Consider the following 27319-nt stretch of genomic DNA (forward strand, 5'->3'; position numbering starts at 1 on the left):
TTTTTTATGATGTTCTGTACTTAATGTATATATATTTTTTTTTTACAGAAAAGAGATTTGAAGAGTAATGATTAAAATTACTGAATGTTGAAGATTTAGATTTTGATATATATATAATATATATATATATATATTGTATATATATATATATATATATATATTTTTTTATATTTATTTATTTATTTTCAGTGATCAAAATTGCAGTTTTTAAAACCCATTATCTCCTCATAATCACTTTTTTTCAATTTCAAAGCAGTTTTTTAAAAATTAGGCTCATTCCCTTGTTGGTAAGTACATATAAGCTTATAAGTATTATATATCAATATATATATATATATATATATATATATATATATATATATATATATATATATATATATAATTATATATATATACTAATAATATTATATAAAAATTAATATGTTAATTCTGTAAGTATGGTAGTTAATATATAATTATATATTATAAAAAATATTATAAATTGACAACTTGAACCCAAATTGTGATCATAAACTGCTAAAAATGTCTGTATTCAGCCAGATTTACTGAATAGAAAGTATGTGTGCCCTGTAAAGCCTGACTGATGTGTTTTTCAAACAATGAAAGAATAGTTTGCTCCAGTATTTTGTTCTAAAATAGAGCACCTAAATGGAAAAACCTGTGTTGGAAATAGATAAAAGTTCAGCACGCTATGAAAAATATGTACTGCTTTGGCTTGCGGTGTGAAACAAGCATTATTTTAGCAAATGGAGCATTTGAGACAACCTTCATCTTCCATCTTTTACTGTGCAGTGGTTAAGGTGATTGTAATACCAATTCTCTTGACAAATTTTAGCAGTTTATTGTTTACTGGTATATTGCCCACCCCTGCTCATACACACATAGGTTGGTGCAGTGCACACACACACACAGATACACACACAGACACACACACACACACACACACACACACACACACACACACACACACACACACACACACACACACACACATACATAGCACACACTGCAGGAGCATGGAGCTTTGCAGCATGTTCAGGCTGGGTGCAAAAACGCTAATGCGATTGTAGGAGAGACGGACCCTGAACGCTGGGCTCAGCCGGCAGATGTTTCATTCAGCTGTATGAGAACACGCCGATGAACAGTTATGGCCAAGACACTCACTCACACATTAGCAAACACAAAGCATCGCTATTTTAAAAGGCTTACTATTAAAAACAATTCAATTACACAGATGACCTGTTCAGAAGCGAAATGTCTGTTTAAATCCATGATTCTGTTTTTTTCCACTTGACTGTAATGTAATTTGTTATGGTGACCTGTATGTGCCGGTGCAGCTGTAACACTGCAGTGGGCTGTGCTCAGACAGCTCCGTCTCAAAGCTCTTATCAGATAGATTTACTACAGCAGACAGGAAACAATACTAGACATCATTTTGTTTCAAATTATATGAATATTCCAGGTTATGTAGTATTCAGGCCACTCTCTGATCCCTCAAGCAAACAAGAAAGGGGTTTAGAGTAAATCACTTAAAGTCTAAATGATCACGCTATTTTAAGCATGTTAAATAACATAATTAAACTTTATGTGTTAGAATAAGATTTTGATACTGTCTAACATAATTGATTATGATTACGGCATTCAGCAATCGAATATTGGTTACACTGTACAATACAGTTTCATTTGTTAATATTAATTACATGAACTAACAATGAAAAAGTACTCAATATTAATAATTTAATTTACTAATACATTATTAAAATTGTATCTGTTGATATTTTAAATGGACCTGAGCTAACATGAAATAACCATTAAAAAGTACTTAAAGGAATAGTTCACCCAAAAAATATTTTTTTTTGTCATCATTTACTCATCCAAACTGTTGTTGGTCCCCATTGACTTCCATAGTAGGGAAAGAAATCTTATTTTATGTTCAACATAAGAAAGAAACTCATACAGGTTTGGAACAACATGACAACATTTTCATTTTTGGGTGAACTTTCTCTTTAATATTAATTATAATTTCATTATTTACTAATACATTATTAAAATCAAAAATTGTATCTGTTGATATTTTAATGGACCCGAGGTAACATGAATTAAGAATGAACAGCTGCATTGTTATTAAATAATGTTAACAAAGATTAATAAACACTGTAACAAATGTATTGCTCATTGTTAGTTAATGTTAAAGTTGACTTATTGTAAAGTGTCAAATATTTTTGAATAATGACCATTGTACAGGACAGTAGAAATGAACATAAATATTTGCTATAACTAATTCATGTAAGTGCAGAAACTTTTCTCTCTTTGAACTTCCAATTCAAAAGTACAAAGTGCTGTAAACACTTTATGAAATTTGATATACAAAGTGAGGCCTGATTTTTAATGATTAGCTTTTGTAATGCAGCATGCCACAGAGCTCAAATTGTATTTAACCAAGATCATGCCTTTACGTAAAACGATTTCCTAACCGACATAAACCTACATGGACACTAATATAAAAGATCGACACCTCTCAAACTCCCAGCAAAGCGAAAAGTCCAGAAATCGACCCAGACGCTGAAACATCACAACAATCCCATTGTAATGTCATTTGGCTAAGCCTGAACCATTGAACTGATTGTTGTAATTAATTTGGAAAGGTCAAAGGACCACTTGTGCTGCTGAGATATGTGTAAATGTGACTTTGCCAGGCTGGAGAGTTGAGACCTGATTAACACACGGCGTCGAGCGCGAGGCCTGCTCAACAGCCACTTGTGCGTGATTGGCCTGATTAAGACGGGAGACGCTCTCCACGTAACCCCTCGGAGTAGAACCTCGTTACAACATCACACAACCTCCCACCTCACATCACTATTAATGCGCCATTAGCACATAATTCACAAACACAACTCCGACCTGGAGGAATATGCAGAGCGGCGGTTAAAGGGCCCCGGGGCCTGCGCGGCCGCTCTGGCTCTCCTCCCCGAAGAATACTAGACTTGGCCATTCTCATTCAGCACACAGAAGATCACATCTGCGCTCTCTTAATGTGCTTAAGAAGCCTGCATTCTCCTTAATCAGCTCACTTAAGTGAGGAGTTGAGCGGGCCGGTGCGCTGGGCGGCTGTCGGCTTGGCCACGCTTTCCTTTTTAGGGAGGCCCTCCCCGAATGTTTTGCTTGTGTAACATGTCTGTAACTCTTTATTGCTTTTTCTTTTTGCTTTTCTTGTTTCGTTTTGAAAAACGAGTGTCTAGTCACATACAGGTCTTAGCAAGAAAGAAAGTTCGAGAAATCCAAGCTGCCATCAAGGTACGTCTGGCTCTGCCCAGTTGCAGGGGGGGCTTTTCATCGCCATGGTTACAGGCTGTTCCTTTGTTTTCCTCCCCTCCCCTACCCCGCAGGTGTCTAGTCACATTCAGGTTCTTGCCAGAAGGAAATCTCGCGAATTTCATTCCAAGCTAAAGGTATGCGCTTTTCTGCTTTTGGGCTTGTGGTTGCCATGCGTCTCACTTCCTGTTTCCTGTGAATGCCTTGTTGCTCTAATTCCTGTAACCTAGATCCCTTGCATGCGACAACCTGTTTAGCATACATAATTCAGCACCTCTACCCCATCCCCGATGTGCATCCTCCTTTCACTCTTGTCAGTGGACGTCTGTTTTCCTGGCCGCTTTGGCCTCTGCCTCTCATTGACCACTAAGTGCGTGTGCTCTGAGTCTATCGCTGTAGGTCCCACGGCGGCTCCTGGTTAAATATAGCATGAGTGTAGGAACTGTCGGCACATGCCGCAAACCTGAAAAGCAGCATATGCTTTGGAAATTAATATGGATGTGAAATTCAATAGCTCTGGAGAGCAAAGGCAACTATTAAGTTTGTTCCATAATGCAGCACAATTTTGCTGCTCACTGGCGATTTGGAATGGAGGTTTTATAAATCCCAGTTTTCTATCCCTGTAATTTTGGGGGTGGCATTTTTAGAAGTTCACAAACTAAATCTGTAGGTTCCATCTTTGTGGGATACAAAAATATACAATAAGTTAATTAATGAATTAATGGATTAAATCCACACACATTCTGATATAGGCAGTAGGCACATATCAGAATGTATGTGGACTAAATAGAAATAGTGGAATTTTAGTATTATTGAGATACTATACCAGTTTTTATGAATATTTTGAATTATTTTTAATTTTGTCTTTTACATTTCCATTTTAATTTTTGTTAAAATTTAAGTAATTTTTGTTATTGTTATTTTGTTGTTTATTTAGTAGTTTTTGTTATAAGTCTCTCTCTACATATCTTTGTTAATTTCTTATTTAAATTTGATGTATTTTAGTACATGAAGTTAAACTAAATTAAAATGATCTCTTGGCAGCTAGCTGAAATAAAGTTTTTTTTTTTTTTTTAAATAGATATTTTATTTTATTTCAAGTAACAGCAATATATTTTTATAGTTTTCATTTTAGTTTTCATTTTAGTTAACTATAATTTCTAATTTGATTCTAATTACAGTAAAAGTTTAATATGAAAGATAAAGTGTGATTTCTATGTTGTTATCTTCACCAAATTAATTGATCTGACTTAGAGATGCATGCAATAAAATAACTGTAAAAATATTAATTATTGGTCCATTGGTTGGGCAAGAAAATATCCCTCACTCAAACTAACACTGCTGGTTGAGTCAGACTTGCTGTGTCAAGATGCTTTAAAAATAGAAGAATGTTTTGATAGTGACAGACACAATGTTTACACCCCTTTCGGGTAAATCAGCCTTCAAATCGCTTCTAGTTGCCTCTGCAAATGCATCATGAGACCATGAAAAAAAGTCCTTTAAAGATGTGTGATATAAACATTTGAAACCATTATATGACGAAACAAAGCCTCAGAAGCACAATGCACTTTGCTGGTCACATGAATGTCTTTCTGTGTGTTGTGTTTGCATGTGTGTGTCGTGTGTGTCGTGTTTGCATGTGTGTGTTGTGTGTGGAGTGTTGTCTCGTGCTGGCAGTATGCTTCAGCTGGTGAGAGTGGCTGAGAGCTAGAGGTCAGAGTTCAGCGGGATTCTGGTCACTGCTTAAACAACACAAGCAGCCACATGACTGCAGGAAGAGCACAGTCTAGAGTAAAACCAGCGCTGCTTTGCCTTTATCTCTTCTGGAGTTTAATGAGGTCACCTGTTCTTCCCAAACGCTCTGCACAAGAAGTCTGGACCAAAGAGGCCCATTAGGGCCGTCGCTCAAGATGCTTTTTGTGGCATCCCCTCTCTCCTGGCTCTTTCTCTTGGCTTTTTTTCTATAACCCACTGGCCGTCAAATGCTTTCCTCATGCCGCATTAATGAAACTACTGAAATCCCCCCCCCCCCCCAATTCTCTCCCACTATGTCCAGTCCCCCCCCCCCCCGTGTGATTCAGTCATATAAACAGCAAAGTGTGCTGCATATAATCACCTTACATCAAATGCATCTCATCCACAAAGGCTGTGGCTTACAAAAAAGGGGCCTTTTGTGGAAGGGATAATCTGATAATAAATTGACCTGTCATTTAAGATACATCTGCGAGGGTCGTTTCCTAATGTCTGTGTGTACTGAAAGGACCTTGAGGTTGGTCTGACTTCTCTGTTTCTTTCTCTTTCTTTATGTGAGGTGATGACTAACTCCTTTTGACCAGCACACTTTTCCACAGTTCCCAGTTTACTCCGATAGATTAATGACTCCTCCATTTGTGTGCGTGCTTGTAAGTGTGTGTGTGTGAGTGTGTCTGTGTGCCTAGTGGAGCGTCTGTGTGCATTTCCGCCATGAATGGCTGGTTTTTCAGGGACACTGGCGGCTGCCTGAGTAAAAACAGCCAGCTTTTGTATGGGTCTCTGTCTACTCTCATCTAAAGCAAATTAGAAATCAGGAGCGGGGAAGAATTTGAGCTCCCTCCTGCCATTTGCAGCGTAGCATTATAGTAAACCTGCCCAGTGTGCTCTTATCTGAGACATGTTGACTGAAATGACTGTCATTATGGTGCCACTCTTTGAGCTGGTCTGTAATGAAACCCTAGCCACAGTGATCTCAAACTGCCATATTATCAGCTATAAATCTTCCCTAAAGATGCTTTCTGCAGTTCATCTGCTTGACCAGCGCTCACACTGAGCCCTTAATCTTGGTTTTACTATTAGCATGTGCGGTGTGACTTCAGAGTGCTTAGCATATCATGGGGAGGATATGACTAAAAGCATATTTATAAAATGAAAAATTACTGAATTCACAATTCGGTCATATTCAAAAATAGTAATATCAGGAAGTCCATGAAAGTGGTGTTATCTAACTCAACATTTCAGTCTTTGTGTTATATCACTGCTGAAAAAACCAGCATGGACCAATATTTCAATTCTAGCTTATGCTGGTTAGGACTAGTTCTGCACTGGTCAGCACCCTGTTCACCAGCTGGTAGTAACACATGACCAAACCATGGACCAATCAGAGACACATTTCCTGTACGATGGCAAAACACACTGATTAACTACCATACTACGATGCATTGTTGAGGAAAATAAAGGTAGGGTAGGTGATTTCGGTGAGGCTAGCAATAGCAAGCTATCTTTGCATGCATAAGATCCCATCCTCCCTGCATAATCACTCTCCAAAGCCACGCCTCCTCCAAAACACATGAGGCAGACCAGAGGCTGACCAGTGACACGATGAGAGACGGCGTTGGTGGAGGGTTGAAAGCAACATCATATCTCATCTCATTCACCACTGAGTAAACATTACAGTACAGAGTGCATAATATTACAATAATAACACCTTTCATTCTCGCTCGCTCTCGCGGGACATGATGGGCCGAACATTTTATGGATTTACGCCTTACACAGACCACTTAACTTAGTAATTGCTATTGGGATGTGAAAAGACTTTTAACTAGCATAACAAAATATTTTTGAACCAAATCACCTACCCTGCCTTTAACTAGCTAGTCATGATCGTTTCCTGAAACTGTATTCGATTCGAAATTCATTGGTATAAAAAAGAAAGCAATTCATTTTTTTAAATAATGTTAACATGCAGTATGTAAATTGAGTATCCTTTATTCCTGTATACATGTGGTTCATTATGTCATCAGCATTCTCCACAATGTCATCTCTCCAAGATGCTTCTGTAACGAACATGTCATCTAAAGATGCTTCAATATTAATCCCTGTAGCTTTGCTTTATTTGATGTTTGATTCATTGCAGGGTGATCATACCCTGGGGTTCCCATATTAATTTATGCACATAAACAGTGCTGATTGTTGATGTGCAAAAAATATATACCGTATTTTCCGGACTATAAGTCGCACTTTTTTTCATAGTTTGGCTGGTCCTGCGACTTATAGTCAGGTGCGACTTATTTATCAATTTATTTGACATGAACTGAGAGAAATGAACTGAGAGAAATGAACCGAGAGAAATGAACCAATAGAAAAACATTACCGTCTCCAGCCGCGAGAGGGCGCTCTATGCTGCTCAGTGCTCCTGTAGTCTACCACTGAAAACAACTGAAAACTGTTAACTGAAATATTAACTTAAAGACAACTGAGAAAGAGTGAATGCAAATAAAATGCCCCCAAAAAGAAAATCCTATTCTGTAGATTACAAACTGCAGATAGTAAAATATGCAGCCGAAAACGGTAATCGAGCAGCAGAAAGAAAGTTTGGAGTGAGTGAGAAACTTGTGAGGGACTGGCGTAAAACAGAGGTTACTCTAACTCAAATGAAGAAAACAAAAAAAGCTAACCGCGGGCTGAAAGCAAGATGGCCAGAGCTGGAGGAACGAGTCCACAGATGGGTTCTTGAACAACGCGCTGCTGGGAGAGGCTTGTCAACAGTGCAGTTGTAGTTGTTTTCAGTGGTAGACTACAGGAGCACTGAGCAGCATAGAGCGCCCTCTCGTGGCTGTAGACGGTAATGTTTTCTCTTGTTTTCTTGGTTCTAAATAAATGCGACTTATAGTCTGGTGCGACTTATATATGTTTTTTTCCTCGTCATGACGTATTTTTGGACTGATGCGACTTATACTCAGGTGCGACTTATAGTCCGAAAAATACGGTAAATTGAAATGTGTATATATAATTAAAATTTAGTAAAATGTACAGAATGTACTGCATGTTAGCATGTCCTTTTGCAAATGTTTGTTGGAACCTCCATTAGTAATGATAAAAGATGCGACCATAGTTGGCTTCTGATGCGTTCGAGAGACACACCCCAGCTTGATACTTTTGTTTAAAATTAAAATAAAACTAATTTATTAGTTTTTTTACCTATTCAAATGAAAGAAAATCAGTAAATAAGTGTAAAAAATTTGCGTATGGAGACAATGAATCATATTTATTCATAATGTTACAAATGCGTATAAAAGTGGTCACAAGCCGAAAACCCAAAAGTTTTTATTTAAATATTTAAGTGATGTTTAATAGCCGTCAATTCATGATATCTGTAAATAAAATAATTTAATTTTAGATGGAATTGGAACATAAACCGACTATTTTATAAAATTAGAAATGCGACATCTGTCGACTGAATTGCGTCACACCACTTCAGGTGCTTGCACTGTAGATGGCGCCATTGATTTTAATAGATGCAGTCTAGTTTTGGCGTGTCGGGACTTGTCACACGTAGCTGGTGTGAACACTGTGTAAGCTGGTGAGGATTTTCCAGCATGGTCTTTCTGGTCTTTTTGTGTGACCACAACTAGTTAAAAGTTAGCCTGGTTCTGACACCAGCATCCAAGACACAACATATTCTGGTCTTTTCAGCAGGAATAAAACTGTAAATCAGATGTATAAATGTGTGGACTTGATGTATAAATGTGTGGCCACAAACCTCTCAGCATTCATGTAGATTGTTTGAATTAAACTTGCCAAAAAGTGCAAATTGAACATTGACAATACAACCTTCTTTGTTTGCGTTTAGGTGACAAGCATGGTAAGTACGAGTTCTCAATGCTCTTGACCGTGCATCGATGTGTCGCCGTCGCAGTATAGCAGCTGCTAAACACCTGCTTGAGCTCTGGGCCTCTCTGCCTCTCTCTAAGCCATACGTGAGCCGCTGCTCCCAGCATGTTTAGCCCGCTTTTCACTGTCTTTTCAATGAAGTTGTGCTCCATTCACTGGCTGTTTCACGTGTTTAGAGGCAGGACTTCCATCCTGTTATGGTCGTGCACGCTATACAGTCTGCATGGGGAATGTTTGCCTTTGTAGCGTTTCAGGCTTACACACTTTAGGTCGATTAATTAAATTACCAGTTTTAGAAATCCATCTATACACAGACATTCCTTGTGGTATTAAAACTCTATATTGAGAAATCGTCTTTAGCCTTCTTGTGAAAATAACAAGGAGGTTGTGTAAAGGAGAAATCATGTCTTTCAGGCCCTTTTCTTTGACATGTTCATCTGTACTGTTTCGGCTCGGTTTGATGACCTTGATAGGAGCTTTTAGAATGAGAACATTACACACTGCAGAAAAGGAAAGTTAGTATTACTTAACTCTTGTTCCTGACAGACACAATGCATTTTATTAGACATGTAGGGGCTGGATAATATATAACATCAATGTCACATCTCATTGGATTTAGTTCTCTTTCTGCTCTGCGCTTGATATTAATCATTATCATCTCCCGTGCTCCGTGCTTGAGGCTTTCACTCCTTTCAGACTTTTCGTCTTTAATGCTCAGCGGCATTATAGCTCTGAAGAATCTTTTAACATGCTTTCTTTCTGTGGATCTTTGTGTGTGAGGGTGTGGGCTGCTTTATTGTACTGTGTTCTGTATTCACTGCAGGGGGGGCGACGGTTTCGAATGTCTCACGGTTCGGTCTGTATCACGGTTCTGTAGTCAGTTTCAGTTCAGTAATATAAGATTTTTTGTTTGTGATGATTATTAATTTAATCCTCTAAATCAGGGTCATTATTGCAGGATAGCCTATTGTGGAGTTAACGTCTGTTATCACACTGTAAATTATTGTATTGATGTCCATAAATGTTCTTTTTTTTGTAGCTGATGAGATAATTTGCACTTTCACTACCATTCAGAGTTTTGGAATATTGTTTAAAATGCATTTATTTATATTTTAATATGTTAAAATGTAATTTTTCCCTGTGATGGCAAGGCTGAATTTTCACCAGTCATTACTCCAGTCTTCAATGTCGTTTTATTATTTAGAAGTAATTCTAACATGCTGATTTTCTGCTCAATTACTGTAAGTTGTTATTGAGTCTCAGTTGGTAATGGTTCGATAATAATAAAAAAAAACAGATAATGGTTCTTATTATTATACATTTTTAAAACCATTTTTGCTGCTTAATATTTTTGGGAAAACTGTGATACTTTTTTTCAGGACTCTTATACGAATAAAAGGTTCATGAAAAGCGTTTATTGAAAACAGAAATCCAATATATCACTGTAAAAGTATTTACTATCACTTGAGATCAAATTAATGTGTCCTTGCTGAATAAAAGTTTTATTTATTGATTGGTTTGCCTGCTTGCTTCATTGCTTATTTATTTATTTAAGTATAGTGTATCACCATTTCCACAAAAATATTAAGCATAAAATCTGTTTTCAGCATTAATTGTAATTTTTGAGCAGCCAATCAGCATATTAAAATGATTCCTGAAGGATCATGTGACTCTGGAAACTGGAGTAATGGCTGCCAAAAAACTCTAAATAATTCTAATGATTTTATTATTCATTTTGCTGTATTTTTGGTCAAGTAAATGCACTTTTGTTATAAATTAGAGAACAGTTCAAGAAGCATTTACACTAGTGGTGTCAAACTTCTGGCATTGAGATAAAACTGTGGTACAAACGTGTATCCTGAACCGTGTTGTTAAAAGAAACCGTTTAACTCCTAGCTCACTATGTCTGTACCCTTTCTGGATCTTAATTTCTTTTGGAAATGTTATTGAAGATCAGAGCGTGAAGGACAAAGCTCTTCAGAGTATGGCCTCCATGTCTTCGGCCCAGATCGTCTCTGCCACTGCCATCCACAACAAGCTGGGTCTTCCGGGCATCCCGCGTCCTGCCTTCCCCGGAGCAGCTGGGGTAAGACCTCCCTCTGGCAACCACCTATCAGTACACTTACTTCAGCCACACGGCTGGCCACCGTGCCTCCTGTGTCAGCTCCAATCCCATTACACACCCTCAGAGCCGTGCCCACATCACCTGCCTTCATCAGATAAGCCCACTAATGCCACACTCAAGATAACTAGACTGCATGGCACATAGTCCACCTCATTTTTCAATGAACATGTGATAACTGATGTATCAAGAGTGCACAGACGTGTGTGTGCCTGTGGATAGGCTGAGTTTTGTTGTCTATTTATTTATCTAATTCTCTAGTTTTGGCAGGGCATGATATCCACGGGCCAGCCTGGATCCTCACAAGAGTGAGTATCTCTACTAGAAGTTCTGCTCCCATTGGCCCACTAAAGCTTGTCCTCTTGCTACAGTGCTTGCAAGGCACATCAGACATTCTTCTTCCTCTTCTTCTGCACCTTCATCATTGTATTCACCCTCTTTTCCACCACCTTCTTCTTCACGTTCTTCTTCACCACCATCTTCACCTTGTTCTGCACCTCCTGCTTCTTGTTCTTCTCTACCACTTTCTGCACTTCCTTTTTCACCACAGTCCTTAGCTTCCTCCCTTTCTTATGCAACTCTATCTTCACCACCTTCTTCTTCACTTTCCCCTTCTTCTGCACCTTCTTCTTATTCACCACAGTCTGTATCTTCCTCACCTTATTCTGCACCTCATTTTGCATTTTCTGCACCTTCTTCACCACCATCTTCACTTTCTTCTGCACATCCTTCTACATCTTACATCTTAAGACAAGTATACACTACAAGACAAATTCTTTAATTCTACAACAACTAGTGTGCAGCAAAAAGCCCTAGATTATGGCCAATTTATAATTTCTGCCAATGCTGTCTAGTATGCACACTTGTAAATTAGTTAGCTTATTTGAAATTTAGTCAGCCAGTTGTCAGGCGTGGACACAGTCCTTTAGCAAGAAAGTTGCAATATCCAATTAAATGAAGAGAATGTGAGAGCAGGAGGAGGTAAAGCTAGTGGGGTATCATATTTCTAATTCAGTTTTTTTACTGAGTGTCACGACTATGCTCTGATTCAGCATTTCATTTTCACAGAACTAAATGCATAGCCCAAAACTTTAATCTGGTTCTTTTGCTGCCTTGCAAGCACTGGTATTTCCTTCTTTTTCCACCTGTCTCTGTTTTGTCTGCTTTATTGTCGTTCTCCTCTTCTTGATATCTGTATTTTGCCCGACCCTTCCAGCTTATTCTCTTTTCCTCAGAGGGATCAGAGATAGAGGAATCCTTTCCAGAAACAGGGATGGGTTGAATCCAAGTTTAAATACTTTGTACAGCTTTGTTTCTTCTTTGCTGTGGAAGCCTCTTAATCTCTTCAGTATGTAGTGCCACTAAACTTCAGGCTGCTTGTTTTCCTGTTCTTAATTCTCCTTTGTCTATGTTTTAGCATCAAGCCATTTGCTCAGCAAGCGTACCCCATCCAGCCAGCAGTCACAACTACAATCTCAAGTATGTCGGTCACGACTTGCCATGTTTTTTTTGTTGATCAATTCACATTCAGATGTAGCATTCTGTTTGTTTAGAAGGGCTAATATTCAGTGTGTGTAGGTTATGAACCCCCGACAGCACCGGCACCCACAGTGCCCGCCTGGCAGGGCCGATCTGTCGGCACATCTAAACTCAGACTGGTGGAGTTCTCCGCTTTTCTGGAGCACCAGAGAGATCCAGATTCCGTGAGTCACTTCTTTATGTCACTATAAGTCTAAATGAAATTAAAATGGAGCTAGTTTAATTCTTTATACACATTCCTGGTCTTATTGCACATGATTCATCATTGACCTTTAGCCTACTAGTCAAAAAGCCTCTCAAAGGGGAGTGTTTTTAGATAGAGGTCCTACACGACTGACTGAAAATGCACATTCTAGTATGCATTCTAGTATGCAACATGTACTTCTCACAATTCAATCTCTTTCCAATGGGGAAAAATACCCGCCCTACATTTTTGGCTCTTGGAATATCTCAGATAAACGTTTTACTTAAGAAATATGATTATACTGTAATTAGGGTTGCAAAGGGGTGGGAAAATTCTGGTAAATTTCTTGAAACTTCCCAAAAATCCCTGGAATATTTCGAAAAGTCCTGGAAAGTTTCCAAAATTTCTGGAATATTTCCAAAATTTACTGGAAATTTTCCACCTTTTTGCAACACTAACCGTGATACAGTGAGAATGAGTTGTGAATAACATTTTATGTTGACTTTGAGGACTGTCAAAATACAGTGTCCTGTTTTTATTTCATTTTTTTTAATTTGTAACATAATTCAGATGTCATCATGATTAGATAAAAAGTATTGTTTCTCTACTATATTAAAGTACCATTGCTAATATGTGTTCTTTTATATGCTGTGGTACATTTGTGAATATCTCCAAATTATACCTTAAAAAATTGAATTTTTACACTTTTTACAATAAAATTAAATTTTTTAACTTAAATATCATGAACTACCAATGAACACTTTATGACATGTTCATTTCTACATATGCTAATACATTTTTAAAATGTCAGGGGGCGTAACATTATTTTTTATATTATGAACAAGCATGAAGTAACAATGAACAATAGCATGCATACATTAGCATTAAGCAATATTATTTATTATTATTATTAATTTATTTCTAAAATAAATGATCATTAACCTTTTTTCATGTTTATTCAGTCATTTGTTTGTCTGCCAAAATAATAAAATGTACGAATGTGAATTTTCTCACCAAATATAATACTGATATATGTGGTTAATAGTGAATAATTAGCACTATTACTCATGATCATGAAATGTATTAATTAACAGTTGTGAATAGATGGATAGTACTAGTTAAAAACTAAACAGTCAAGAACTTTCAGTCATTTTGACAAGTTTTCCTGTTTCTAACTTGTTTTCTCTCTTTTTTTCTGTGCAGTATAACAAGCATCTTTTCGTGCACATCGGTCAGACAAATTACTCTTACAATGATGCCTTGCTCGAGTCAGTGGACATTCGTCAGATTTACGACAAATTTCCTGAGAAGAAAGGAGGGCTGAAGGAATTGTTTGGCAAGGGTCCTCAGAATTCATTCTTTCTCATAAAGTTCTGGGTGAGTGAATCTCTGCAAAGAATGAGCATCTGTTTAGCGATTCACAACATGCGCGGGACAATTATCCCCAAAAGAAGACATCGAAACACACAATTAGTCCAAGAAGAACATAGTATTTTTTTTTATTTAGGCTTAAAAATAAACACATATGCAGTGTGATGTGTAACGCATGCCCAGCCTGTGCCCAGGTTTCTACACTAATGAGAGCGAAATTACCACAGTTCATGTTTACCACCCATACAACTGCCTATTTAACACAAATGTTTATCCACTGAGTGATTACATGCATAAATAATTGTGCATTTCCCTAAAGACACTGGGCTACTTTAGTTTTATAGACAGACGTCTCTGTTTACGCGTCCAAACCGCTATATTTGGCACAGCATAGCTGAAGTGTCCATGATCAAAGCTTGCACTTATTCCGTTTAATATCGCGAAACAATTGGATGACCTGGATGCTCCTCTAATAGCTATTCAAACATTGCATGCATTTTGTGAAAAGCTAACTAGCGGCAACCAACAAAGTGGGCCTCGTCGTGGTTGGAGCGAGGCTGCTCGAATTCCGTTTGAAGTGACACAGGGATCTGAATTTCAAATGAAACTCTGGATCTGCACAATAATGCCTCTCTTGAATATGATGTGAAAATGTAACAGGCTTGTCTTAATGAAAAGAGAGTATGCCAGAAATGAATATTTGAGCTCTCTCGGTAATGAAAATCGTGTTAGCTTACTGAAAGAGCGGAGAGCGAGCTGTTCTTTTTTCCACTCTTTTTCAGAGTTTTTTTTTTTGAGTGCCTTTTTACTCAAAGTTATTTAATCTGTTCTTTCTAACCTTAGACACAGCCTTTTTCTTCAATACCCGAATAGACTAAAATGTAGAAATAGCCATGGTTGGCAGCTTAGTTTTAGCTAAAAGGAATAGTTTCCATAAATGAACATTTACTCACCCTCGTGGTCTTCCATAACTGACTTTTTTCTTTCATGTAACACCAATATACTTCAGAAAGTCCATAGTGGTCTTTTCATAATGTGGATGTATGACAAAAAAGCACTATAAAAGCAAGTTTCGTGTCTATGTGAGGAACAAACTGAAGTATAAGTCTTCAAAATCCTCCACATAGGTTATTTTAGCTGTGCTTACAGTCTCCACTAGATGGCAGTTTTGTATTGATGTAATATGTTGATAGATCTATCCGTTTTTGCTTGTGTAGATTTCTCTGTTATAGAAGTATTTGACCGTGTAGCTTATTAAATTGAGAATTAAAGCTACTGTCTCATTGCTTCATAGGCTGACTTGAACTGCAACATTCAGGACGAAACTGGGGCTTTCTATGGAGTGAGCAGTCAGTACGAGAGCCCGGAGAACATGACCATCACCTGCTCCACAAAGGTTTGCTCGTTTGGCAAACAGGTCGTGGAGAAAGTGGAGGTAAATTTCAAGCATTCGTTTTTAAGTACAGTTGTATTGTCTAAATGGAGCAATAAATGTTCTTCCTCTAATATGAGTTTCCCAGAGGAAAATGTAATTGCTCTTTTATTACTCAGGACACTTAATGGAGTTCTTAGTTGTTAGTCTGAAATTTTAAAAAGCTGTTTTCAAAAGTAAGAATATACCATTATTAATAATTAAGCAGCAAATCAGCATATTAGAATGATTTCTGAAGGATCATGTGACACTGAAGACTGGCGTAATGATGCTGAAAATTCAGCTTTGTTATCAGGGGAATAAATTACATTTTAAAATATATTCAAATCGAAAACAGTTATTTAAAATTGTAATCATATTTCATAATTGTGCTGTAACAGTTTCAAATGAAAGAAGCATTGGTGAAGATTAAAGATTTCTTTTAAAAACATTAAAAACAAAGTTAATTTCACATTTTCTGGTAGTGTATAAGTAATGATGCTTTCTGTTGTGCGTTCTCACATCTCTCTCTCTCTTCTGTCGTCTCAGACGGAGTACGCTCGCTTTGAGAACGGACGCTTTGTTTACCGGATAAGTCGATCTCCAATGTGTGAATACATGATCAACTTCATCCACAAACTCAAACACCTGCCTGAGAAATACATGATGAACAGCGTCCTGGAGAACTTCACCATCTTATTGGTGAGTCAGTGATGATTAAACCAATCAGTGAGAGCTTTCGGTGCAGGGCGGAGCCTGTGGCCTCTGAGCAGAGACGACCCAGCATTCCTGGCATTCCTGTGGTGCTGTGCAAAGCCTGATAATCTCCTGCAAAGGGGGAGGAACCCCTTTCTCTAACCTTCATACACACAAGGATTAGAGCCCTATTCTCTCCTGTAGTGAGGGTCTTACTAATGCACTTTCCCTGCTCTCTTCCTTCAAATCCCTCACATCCTGGTGCTGTGCATCTGTGAACCTGCTCTCCTGGGTTGCGACTCTCACCTGCCGTGGAGGTTTTAGTTGTTATTGTAGATTGAGGGAGGATGTGTGTGTGTTTATAGCGAATGCTTGTGTACGGTATATGTTATTGAAGGGTGGTGGAATTGGTATTAAGATTCATTTCAGGTGATCCGATCTCATGCAGCACTAAATGTTTAATACTGGATTTAAAAAAAAGTTTAAACCAATATGTGAAAAATGATCCTATCAGTGAAACTGCTTTTTAAATGTTGGTTTGTCTTAATTCAACCCAGACTTGCCTAAAAAAGCCACAACTGAACCAAAATATATAAAAAAAAAAAAAAATTTGTAATTTTGAAAAATTGGAAAACAAAAAACATAAAAACAACCTAAATGCAAAAGACTTACTTCACCTGAAATCATTATGCGCCCATTCAAAGTTCAAAGTGATGTATGGTCAAAAAGTTAAAAACCTTCTTGCATGAAATCCATTTACAAATCGAATCAGTGCACAGGTAGATCTCACAAAAACTTGTCCAAAACTCAAAAATCAAAAGAACAAATCTGAATGCCCATTAAAATCTACCCTTTATTTTCCTTTTTAGAATCAATCAGAAATATTGTTTGCGTTGTCCCATAATTTTCAAGACAGTTAAGCACATTTCCCCACATCAAAGTTTCATTATGTGAAGATTTTTAATATTAATTTTAGAGTGCTAAAGGATTTTATTTATTGATTTATGTATGTATTTATTTATTTATTGTATTTCAGGTGATTTTCATAAGATTGTTATATATATATATATATATATATATATATATATATATATAATTATTATACATTTTATTTATTTATTTTTATTTATGAAAGAAACAGAATCACTGTTCTCTGTGCACTGTGTGTGCGCGTGTTTTTTAAAATAAATTATGAATACATTTATTGTAATGTTTTTTTTTAGGTCAGCCTTGGTAATGACAGTATGGGTACATTACCATTTAAGAGTTTGGTGTCTGTAGTTTTTTTTTCTTCTTTTTTTTTTTACAGTTAAGTACAGTAATACTGTGACATCTAAAATAACTATTTAATTATATATCATAAAAAATATATATAACTAATGTTACAAAATACATTTTGTAACTTTATAAATAAATACAAAAAGAAATAAATCTTTTGAGCTGTAGTGTGTATCATTATGAATGATGTTTTTTGCATTATATAGTAACTGAGGGATGGTAGGCTTAATTTTTCTAAACATTTAGTGAAAATATGACCTGGATCCTGGATATGATCTCCTTCTCTCTCTCTCTCTCTGTGTGTGTGTGTGTTTCAGGTGGTAACAAACAGAGACACACAGGAGACCCTGCTGTGCATGGCCTGTGTGTTCGAAGTGTCAAACAGCGAGCACGGAGCCCAGCATCACATCTACAGACTAGTGAAGGAATGAAGCAGCTCTTTCACAAAGACTCTGGACCTCAGTACAGTGGCAGTGCCTCTAGCTCAACACTCACTCAAGATGATTTTCCGTCACATTTGGGTGATGCTTATAATTATATATATACATATATATATATATATATATATATATATATATATATATATATATATATATAATTTTTTTTTCTTTATTAATGTGTTTGACGTTTAACTGCAGCTGTGAATCGTGGTACAGTTGTATTATGTTTTAATACAGGAATGAATGTTAAAGAATCCCAAATTAACATTCATTCATAGACTATACATATAAAGTGACAGTATCATTCAACTTAAAGGTTAGGTTGAGATAGAATGAATCTGAAAACGACCTCATTTCGATTTTTTTATCTCAAAAGCGTACACATCTGAAAGCGTATGGGTGCAGCCATAAATGTGACCCTTGAGCACAAAACCAGTCATAAGTAGCACAGGTTTATTTGTAGCAATAGCCAACAATACATTGTATGGGTCAAAATTATTGATTTTTCTTTTATGACAAAAACCATTAGTATATTATGTAAAGATCATGTTCCATGAAGATATTTTGTAAATTTCCTCCTGTATATATGTCAAAACTTAATTTTTGATTAGTAATATGCAGTGCTAAGAAATACATTTGGACAATTTTAAAGGCAATTTTCCCAATATTTTTTTTTTGCACCTTCAGATTCCAGATTTTCAAATAGCTGTATCTTCTCTCCTGTCCTATCCTAACAAACCATACATCAGTGGAAAGCTTATTTATTCAGCTTTCAGATGATGTAGGAATCTCATTTTTTTTTAAAAACTGACCCTTATGAATGGTTTTGTGGTCCAGGGTCACAAATGTGTGTTGGTGTAGGATGTAGGTGTACAGATGTATATACATTCTCACATACGTAGGTATTTTTCCCAAAGAAAAAGTATTTGAGTAATTTCATTCTGTAACATTGATTTATTATAAAGAAAGCTACTGTAGGTGTTTAAAAAAAAAAAAAGATTATTGTGGCCATCGGAAAACAAAACGTTCCTGCATTCCGAACATTCCGAGAATTCAGGGAATTCTGAAGCCCAGCCCTTGAAAATAATTACTTTGTACACACTACTTTTTTCTTTTTCGTTGAGGAATTACTGCACTGTGATACAACGAGATGTTTATACCAACCTGTGTCTGTTGTCATGTGTCATCACCTGCAATAAGAAAACGCAGAGAATCGACCCCTTACTGTTGACTGTACAGCTAAACGCCTCCTAACTCTAGAAACAAGAAGCAGACCCGAGCACTTGGATCCACTTGTCGGACAAGCCTTAGAGCGTGTTTACCACTGGGAAAGCCACACTTTTCACGAAGCCCATCCCTGAACGTGCTGTACACCCATACGTCACGGAGCACTCCTTCTTCTGTAAGAATCTGTCCCAGAGTTCCTCGCTGCCTTTGACATCCCCACACAGCACATGTCTCTGTGGCCTAATCGATTTCTACGACTGCAAGCCTTAATAATGGTTATGTGAACTCCAAAAGATGCCACTAAAGCTGTGACCTCTTTCCTAAGCTGGAAGACTTGCTTGTTATTGTCACGTTGTAGGAATTGTACAGTACAAACCTGCCAAAGTGTAACAATATACAGCACAGTGCCTTAGTGTATGAAGCGAACGTGGATGAGAGCAGTCGTTTTTTAGGAAAAAGTAGCCTAACGCTAAAGGTGCGGTCACATTTACTGTTACAAGGTGGAGAAATCAGTGCAGATGAAATCAGTCATTCCGATAGGAATTTGTGTGATTGGGAGTTTCGTGTTAAGGCAGAAATTTAGCTCATTTTTAAGTTGTGTCAAGTGAGTTTGCAGCACTGACCAGCTGAGAGATGCTTGGTTTGAAAGTGACTTCTGTGTGAGCTGTGCTTTACACATCGCTACGCTGTTGATAAAGAACAATAGACTTTTTGACCACTAAATTTTGCCGCAGTTTTGCAAATGTGACCGCACCTTAAGATCCTACATGCCATCTTTATAAAAGAGCACTGGCCATTCGGTTGACCTTTCACTCTCAGAGACGGAAGACATATTTAGACATACAGATCTTGCCTTTCTTATCCGAAAAGACCAAAAAGTTGAAGGAGGCGCATTAAGCACCTCTTTATTTCCTGCACTGTAGCATGAAAGTGCCTTTGGTTCCGATTTTTCCAGCTTAGAAAAGACTGTTTTCTTGCGTTCTTAAAATGATCAAAAACCAAAAAAAAAAAAAAAAAAAAAAAAAAAAGTGGATGTAGGTCAAATATTCACCACATTGCCTTCATAAGAATTTTATAGAAAAATCAACATGGGCTAGTGAGTGGATATGTTCTGAAATAAAGTTATGTAATTATTATTAATAACAAACTTATATCAGCATTTGATTTAGTGGATGTGGCAAACTGTCTTTTTTCTTTTTCTAACTATGAACTTCGGTTCCATTCTGTGAGAGATTTATTTGACATAGAGCTTTAGCTACTTTTCTAGTACATAATCGAATTGTAACAGCAGCAAACCTCACAGCACTGTGGAGACTGATTGCTGAATGCTGTTTGCTTTTCCTTTTTTCAAGCCATTTCAATGTCTTATTTTGAATCTAGAAACTCTATATCAAGTGACGTCAAGGTGTGTTGCTCCTCAGACCTTTGGCTTCACCAAACCATATCATCTTCACCGCATAATTTATTCATGCTGTTCATTTAAGTGGATCGAACCCTCAAAGCGTGAGAGACTAAGTTAGATTTCCAGCTGTGTGTGTTGTAGCGCTTCAAGTAAACTGTGGAGTTAAGTACGCGCGATATCAAAACGGCAGACGATGTTGATTGTTTGGTGTTTGCCGTACCTTCGCCCTTCGTTCTTGTTCTCGTTTCATATGGAGATCTTCCTGTATTATTCTACATGGATGGTTTTGTTGCGATGTCAGTATATTCGGAGCGCGTTCGGGTGGTGATACTGTTACTGCTGGTGCATCTGCGACATCGGTTCCTCCTTAACAGTCCCCTTTACTTCTCTAGGGATCTGAGAACTAATGCCTTTAATATGATTAATGTTAAACGGACATTATTTTGCTAGTAACGGACACTAAGCAAGGATTTGAGCGGAATCCGGACTACAGTATGTCAGCAGTTTAGCTTTTTTTTGTTTTTTTAAATCTATGTTTGTGTTTCGTCTATGTGTAGGTACTGGTACCTCCTATGTTCATTACCGTTTAAGATATTGGCTTTAAAGTGAACTTTTCTCTAGTTCAGATAGTATCATAAAAAAGATATTGGGTTTGTGTGCAGAGATTTTTTTTGTAAAAAGGTGCTTTGTATAAAATTATATATTCTGGCTTTTCTTGGTACAAAGGTGTGATATCTTTTAATATCCCTGATGATGGAAAAAAGCATTGGAGCAAGGCTGAGAGAGAAAAGAAAAAAACTTATTATGTGTGTGTTCTTTATCGCATATGGTCTTGTCTTTGCTCCGTAACATTTTGATGCCTTCTTGATAAAGTGGTAGATATTTTGTAGCTTTCTAGATACTTTGTATGTATACAATATTGAATAAAATAAGTAATTAAAACAGCTTGTCTGGTCATGTGATGTTTTCTTCATGTTTCATTGAAAAGGATAGTTCACTTATTCCAAACCTGTATGACCGACTGACTTCTTGAGAGCACCAGAATGATGGTCACCAAACAGTTTTAGTAACCAAAGGCTTGCATTGTTGAAAAAAAAAGTCTGCAGCGCCATCTGTTGACACTTTTAGGAACAGACTTTGAAGACAAAGTTTAATTAAAATATGTATTTTTTGTTTTATTTATAAGCATTTATGGCACACATTTTAGTGCATGCTTATTGGAAGTAAATGCTTTATCCACACAATTACCATTTACTCTAGTACAGCTGTTTAATAGTGTGTTCTGAACTGTACGTATGCAATACTTTATGTACTGTACCATTTTAATGCATGATTTCGTCACAAGTTTAAAATTACAGTTCAAATGTCTTGTATTCACCCTCAGGCCATTAAAGAGGTAAATGAGTGTGTTTCTTCATTAGGACAGATTTGGAAAAACGTACATTAACAACATGTTTTACATCACTGGCTCACCAGTGGGTCCTCTGCAGTGAATGGGTGCCGTAAGAATGAGTGTTCAAACAGCTGATAAAAACATCACAATAATCCACAAGTAATCCACACCACTCCAGTCCATCAATTAATGTCTTGTAAAGTGAAAAGCTGCATGTTTGTAAAAAACAAATTCATCCTTAAGGCATTTTTAAATTTCGAACTGTTGCTTACGGCTAAATATACATCCTATATCAACAATATTGCTTTCTTCAGTGAAAAAATTCTCTTATCCAAACCAGAAGAGAAATATGCACATATTAAGCACAGTTTAGAAGCACCAAAACTATTCTAAATAAATATATTGTTAGATTTTGAACTCTCATTCTGACAAGCAAGAATTTCTCCAAATCTGTTCAAATGATGAAACAAAATAATCAAACTCACAATCTGAGGGTGAATACAAATATCAGCAAATCTTTCATTTTTAGGCGGACTGATCCTTTAATATTTATAGTTTATTGGCAATGTCGAGCCTCTCGTACAGTAATAGCACTGAACACTAGGGGGCGGGAATGTTCCGCTATTATTTGTGAACGGTCCATTAATGAAGGTGAACAGCAGGGGTCACTGCAGGATTAATCTCAGAAAGTGGCGTACCATGAAGTTAAAAAGCAAAACAGAATATATGAAAAATATAATTCACATCCCTTTGATTTAGTGACTGATTGAAACCATGCTTTTACACTGATAATGCAGTTTTATTAATTTCAAGGATTATGGTGTTTTAACCTAAATTGGATCTGTTTTGACCACACAATTAGAATTTCTTACTTAGAGTTATAAACTCTAGATTAATAATTAGTGCAGATAAGCATAAGTGTTTGATTTGTGATGCACGGTTTCTTAATAACATGCAATACTCCTAATGAAGCACCTTTAAACTACCCTAAGCTTTAAGAAATAAATCTACCTAATTTTGGCTTTCAAAACTAAAACAACACAAAAACGCTATTATTAAAATACCTTCAGTCATACTGTGTCCATCACAAGGTGTGTTAAGCAGTGGACTCTGTTCATTTTACTGTGGGCTGGGAGAGGCTACTTTCTATTGAAACACCAGGTTAAAGATGCACTCAGGTTAAAGGTGAATAGTGCTTTTGAAAAACATGCTTTAAATCATATCCACTCATGTGAGATGATTCTATAGTCATATCAGTCGCTTGATAAAAGATGATTTATTATAGGGGTTCCCTATAGGGGCTTGATATCACATGACCAGCAAAGTACTGTACTGCTGATTTTGTCTCTGTAAGCATCCTGTTTTCTACTTTTGCTGACAAAATAAATAAATGATGTCTGACTGTACATGTCTGACTGCCAACCCCTCAGAGGACCTCAGATGATGCTAACCCAGAGACAACATACAGAACTACCACATTTTGCTATAAGTTTGATTGCATAATTGCTGTTAATAGTGTTAATCGTCTGTTTGTTTACATCTTTTATTGATTTTTTCCGAACATTTCTGCCGTATGCACATAAATTGACAGTCACCACTGATAAGCTTCTACTAAATATTGTAGAAACTTAATTTTCTGTAAAGTTGCTTTGCAATGATTTGTATCGTAAAAAGCGATATACAAATAAACTTGAATTGAATTGAACTGAATTGTACATAACACATCTCTACAGTATCATAAGTAGCCTTAGAAGCTTTTCTTTTGTGCAATGCTGCATCCACAGGGTTTCACGAGTTCACACTTACATATAATTAGCTAAGTATTATAATGCATATTTGGCGTGCTGTCCGGGGAAGGGCTCCTAGAGTACCCCCCCCCCCCAAAATAAAAGTGTAAAATGAACTCTAAGTGGAGGAGATGGGGTGGAGGGGGGATGCTGATAAACCATAGATGGATAGGGGTAAGTCAGCTGTATTTATTCCCTAGTGTTGATTATCTTAAGTGAGCTCCACCTGTGCTAATTAGGCTAAGTATCTGACGTGCTCCTCCCGAACCTTGTTAATAAAACATAATTTAGTGCAAGACAATATTGGTCATTGCAACATTAATATAAAAATATGTAAATGTATTTTTATTTAACTAATTATTTATATTTTATTCATTAATTTGTTTTCCTGTGTATTATATTATAAATATATATATATATATATATATATATATATATATATATATATATATATGCTCAACCAGAGGAAGAGGATTTGTCATTAATGATTTAACTGTATACCTTGTTTGTTTGTTTGTTTGAAGCATTGTAAATAAACACACAAATAAAAACATGTCATAAGAAAGTTTGTGTAAAAAGCTTATCATGGCATTTGTTTGTTCCTTTATTTTTTAAAAAATATAATAAATAAATAAATAAATACAATTGAAATCAAACTAGTGCTGTCAAATGATTAATCGCAATTAATCACATCCAAAATAAAAGTTTTTGTTTACACAATATATGTGTGTGTACTGTGTATATTTATTATGTATATATAAATAAACACACATGCTTGTATTTATTTCAGAAAAATATGTTATATTTATATATTAAATATATTTATATATAATATCAATTATATGATTATAAATATAAACATGTTAATACATGTATTATATTATGTAAATATATACTGTATGTGTGTGTCTTTATATATACATAATAAATATACACGGTACACACACATATATTGTGTAAACAAAAACTTTTATAGGATGCGATTAATTGCGATTAATCGGTTGACAGCACTAAATTAAACCCAAAAAAGACAATATTATGTATGTAATAAATGAATATGATTATCTGTCATGAATTCAGTGACTTTAATTATCATTGTCATTTTTTTTTGGGGTAGACAACCAAAACAACGTATCAGGTCCTTGGTCTTGTTTATGATGATTATATATATATATATATATTTATATATATTTAGCAGACAAACAAAACAACATTAGAATTTTTTTATTTTTTTTTTTTTTTTTTTTTTTCATTTTTTGGTTTGGTTTGGTTTGTTTATACCAAACACTTTAAATAGATTTTATTTGGAAATAAGAATCAATAATTATTTCTAAATAGAAGTGCACACAACAGGTATCCTCCAAGTTGTGATCTATGGAGAGTGTTGTAGGTCACGTGATCAGTGTAGCACGCTCGCAGCAGCAGCGCTGTCCCGTCTGCGCTCATTCACTCACTCACAGAGACCGAGGCACACACGCCAAACCTGCCAACACTGGGATATGACGAACTCTTCTATTCTCATACGGGCCGAATCTGATTTATCCTTATTACTGAGGATTAACCCATAACATTTAGACTATTTCTTTTCTTTCTTTCTTTCTTTTTTTTTTAAAATCATATTTGTCACGTCACCTGAATAATTCCCTGCACCAGGAAACTTTTACAGACTTGCTGGAATTAGTCTGAGAGATGGAGGCAGAGGAGAATAAAATTTCAGTGTGGGTTTGTCGCGAGGAGAAGCTCGTGTCGGGCTTGTCGAAGCGCACGAGCTGCGCGGATGTGATCCGGGTGTTACTGGAGGAGCAGAACCTGGAGCAGCGCGTGTCCCTCTCGGGCTCTCCTCAGTCCTACTGCATCGTGGAGAAATGGAGAGGATTTGAACGGATTTTACCGAACAAAACCAAGATACTGCGACTGTGGAGCGCGTGGGGAGAGGAACAAGAAAACGTCCGGTTCGTGTTGGTGAAAAACGAGGCGTCTTTACCCAGCAACGGGCCGCGGAGCGCAGAGGCGCGCGTCGTTCTCAGCAAAGAGAGCCCGTGTGTCTACAAGGGGACCGCCAGAGTGACCATGGCTCTGTCACAGGAGAAACAGAGACGGATAGTCAGGAAAGCGTTCAGAAAGTTGGATAAAATCAACAAGAAACGGGCGCAGGCTGCACCTAAAGATGCCTCATCCATGGAGAGGATGGAGACCCTTGTGCACCTGGTCGTTTCTCAAGATCACACCATCCGCCAGCAGATTCACAGGATTAAAGAGCTCGACAGGGAAATAGAAAGGTATGAGGCCAAAGTTCATTTTGATAGAATGAAGATGCATGGGATCAACTACGTCCAGGATACGTATTTAGTGGACAACAACCCTGATAAAGTCAATGAGGGGGACAAAACGAGCCCAGAAGCAGCTCTCGCCCAGTTTGAGGAATATGCTCAGAGATGCGAGGAGGTCATCAAACTGCAGGAAGAGCTGTCTAAACACGAGGCCCTCATGGAGAGCATTACAACTGAGATTCAAGAGGAACTCAACCAGAGGTGGATGAAAAGAAGACACGAGGAACTCGCGAATAAAGAGTCTGAAACCACTTCTGGCGAGACATCTCTCAGAGTCACAACTCGAGAAAAAGATGATGGACCTTCAGCGGTGGATGTGTCTTCTGACAACGAGTTGCTTCTGGAAGAAAGAGAGGATCAGAACCAAAATTGACACCAGTTTGTACATCGGTCTGCGGCTGAACACCGATTTGGAGGCCATAAGGAATGATTTGGACTTGACCCAGGAGATATGGGGAGCGAAAGAGAAAGAACTGAGGGATTTAATGGAGAAAGTCAACTCTTTGGATTTTGAGGAGGAGCTGAAAGAGGAAAACACAATAGAAACAGACAGATTGATGCCGCTCCAGGGGGACAGTGTGTGGGTGGAGCAGGCAAGAGGGCTTTCAAAAACATGTGACGTGAATGATGACGACTCAGATACAGGACTCAGCTCAATGCATAGTCAAGACTCAGATATCACACCCATCTGCGAATCTTTAGTGTAAAAACACACAACCTACTTTCATATTATCCCTTGCTGGATAGTTCAAATGAACAATGTATGTCTTAATTTAACACATTTTACATTTGCATACAGTAAACAAGCATAAAGAGGAGGCAAACAGGAGTGCTTGGAAAGTAAAAAAAAAAAGGAACTTTCATGCAAATCAAATTAAATTACATGATCAAATCACATTAAGAACATAACTATGCACTTACCAAGCATTCTTAGTCTTTTTTTCAGGTAGGTATATGGTAGTTTTTTTTCTGCCATTTAATAAAAAGAATAAAAATGGCAAAGTATGGAAACTGAAAACACAAAAACTAAGTTCTAAGAATTCTTAGAAGAGTCAAAAGTCAAATTTTCTTGATGTAAACTCAGAATTTCGAGAAAATGTCATTAATTGTGAGATGAAAACTCAGAGAAAATGATGAAAGATGAAAATTCAGAGAAAAAGTCTCATTGGTGAGATTAAAAT

At 36.9% G+C, this 27319-nt stretch overlaps 1 protein-coding gene and 1 pseudogene across 11 annotated transcripts in view; both read left to right on the forward strand.

Annotated features, from left to right (window-relative positions):
- LOC122133990 (transcriptional enhancer factor TEF-1-like) overlaps window positions 1-18115 on the forward strand; it is a 63897-nt gene extending 45782 nt beyond the window's left edge. For 3 of the 11 annotated variants that reach the window (XM_042728588.1, XM_042728586.1, XM_042728587.1), the window contains 10 exons: window positions 3387-3449; window positions 8918-8929; window positions 10910-11044; window positions 11342-11388; window positions 12498-12559; window positions 12650-12783; window positions 14007-14180; window positions 15469-15609; window positions 16135-16287; window positions 17877-18114. In XM_042728588.1, coding sequence (XP_042584522.1) covers window positions 3387-3449; window positions 8918-8929; window positions 10910-11044; window positions 11342-11388; window positions 12498-12559; window positions 12650-12783; window positions 14007-14180; window positions 15469-15609; window positions 16135-16287; window positions 17877-17990 — 1035 coding nt within the window. In that variant the 3' untranslated portion in view covers window positions 17991-18114. Of the gene's footprint in view, window positions 1-2077; window positions 3295-3386; window positions 3450-8917; window positions 8930-10909; window positions 11045-11341; window positions 11389-12497; window positions 12560-12649; window positions 12784-14006; window positions 14181-15468; window positions 15610-16134; window positions 16288-17876 lie in introns of those variants that run through there. The other 8 variants (XM_042728594.1, XM_042728590.1, XM_042728592.1 and 5 more) reach the window with 8 other exon arrangements.
- Window positions 18116-25271: 7156 nt separating this feature from the next.
- Window positions 25272-26848, forward strand: LOC122138036 (annotated as a pseudogene).
- Window positions 26849-27319: the final 471 nt, after the last annotated feature.

Source organism: Cyprinus carpio, chromosome B7 (assembly GCF_018340385.1).
Source record: "Cyprinus carpio isolate SPL01 chromosome B7, ASM1834038v1, whole genome shotgun sequence".
Classification (NCBI taxonomy): domain Eukaryota; kingdom Metazoa; phylum Chordata; class Actinopteri; order Cypriniformes; family Cyprinidae; genus Cyprinus; species Cyprinus carpio.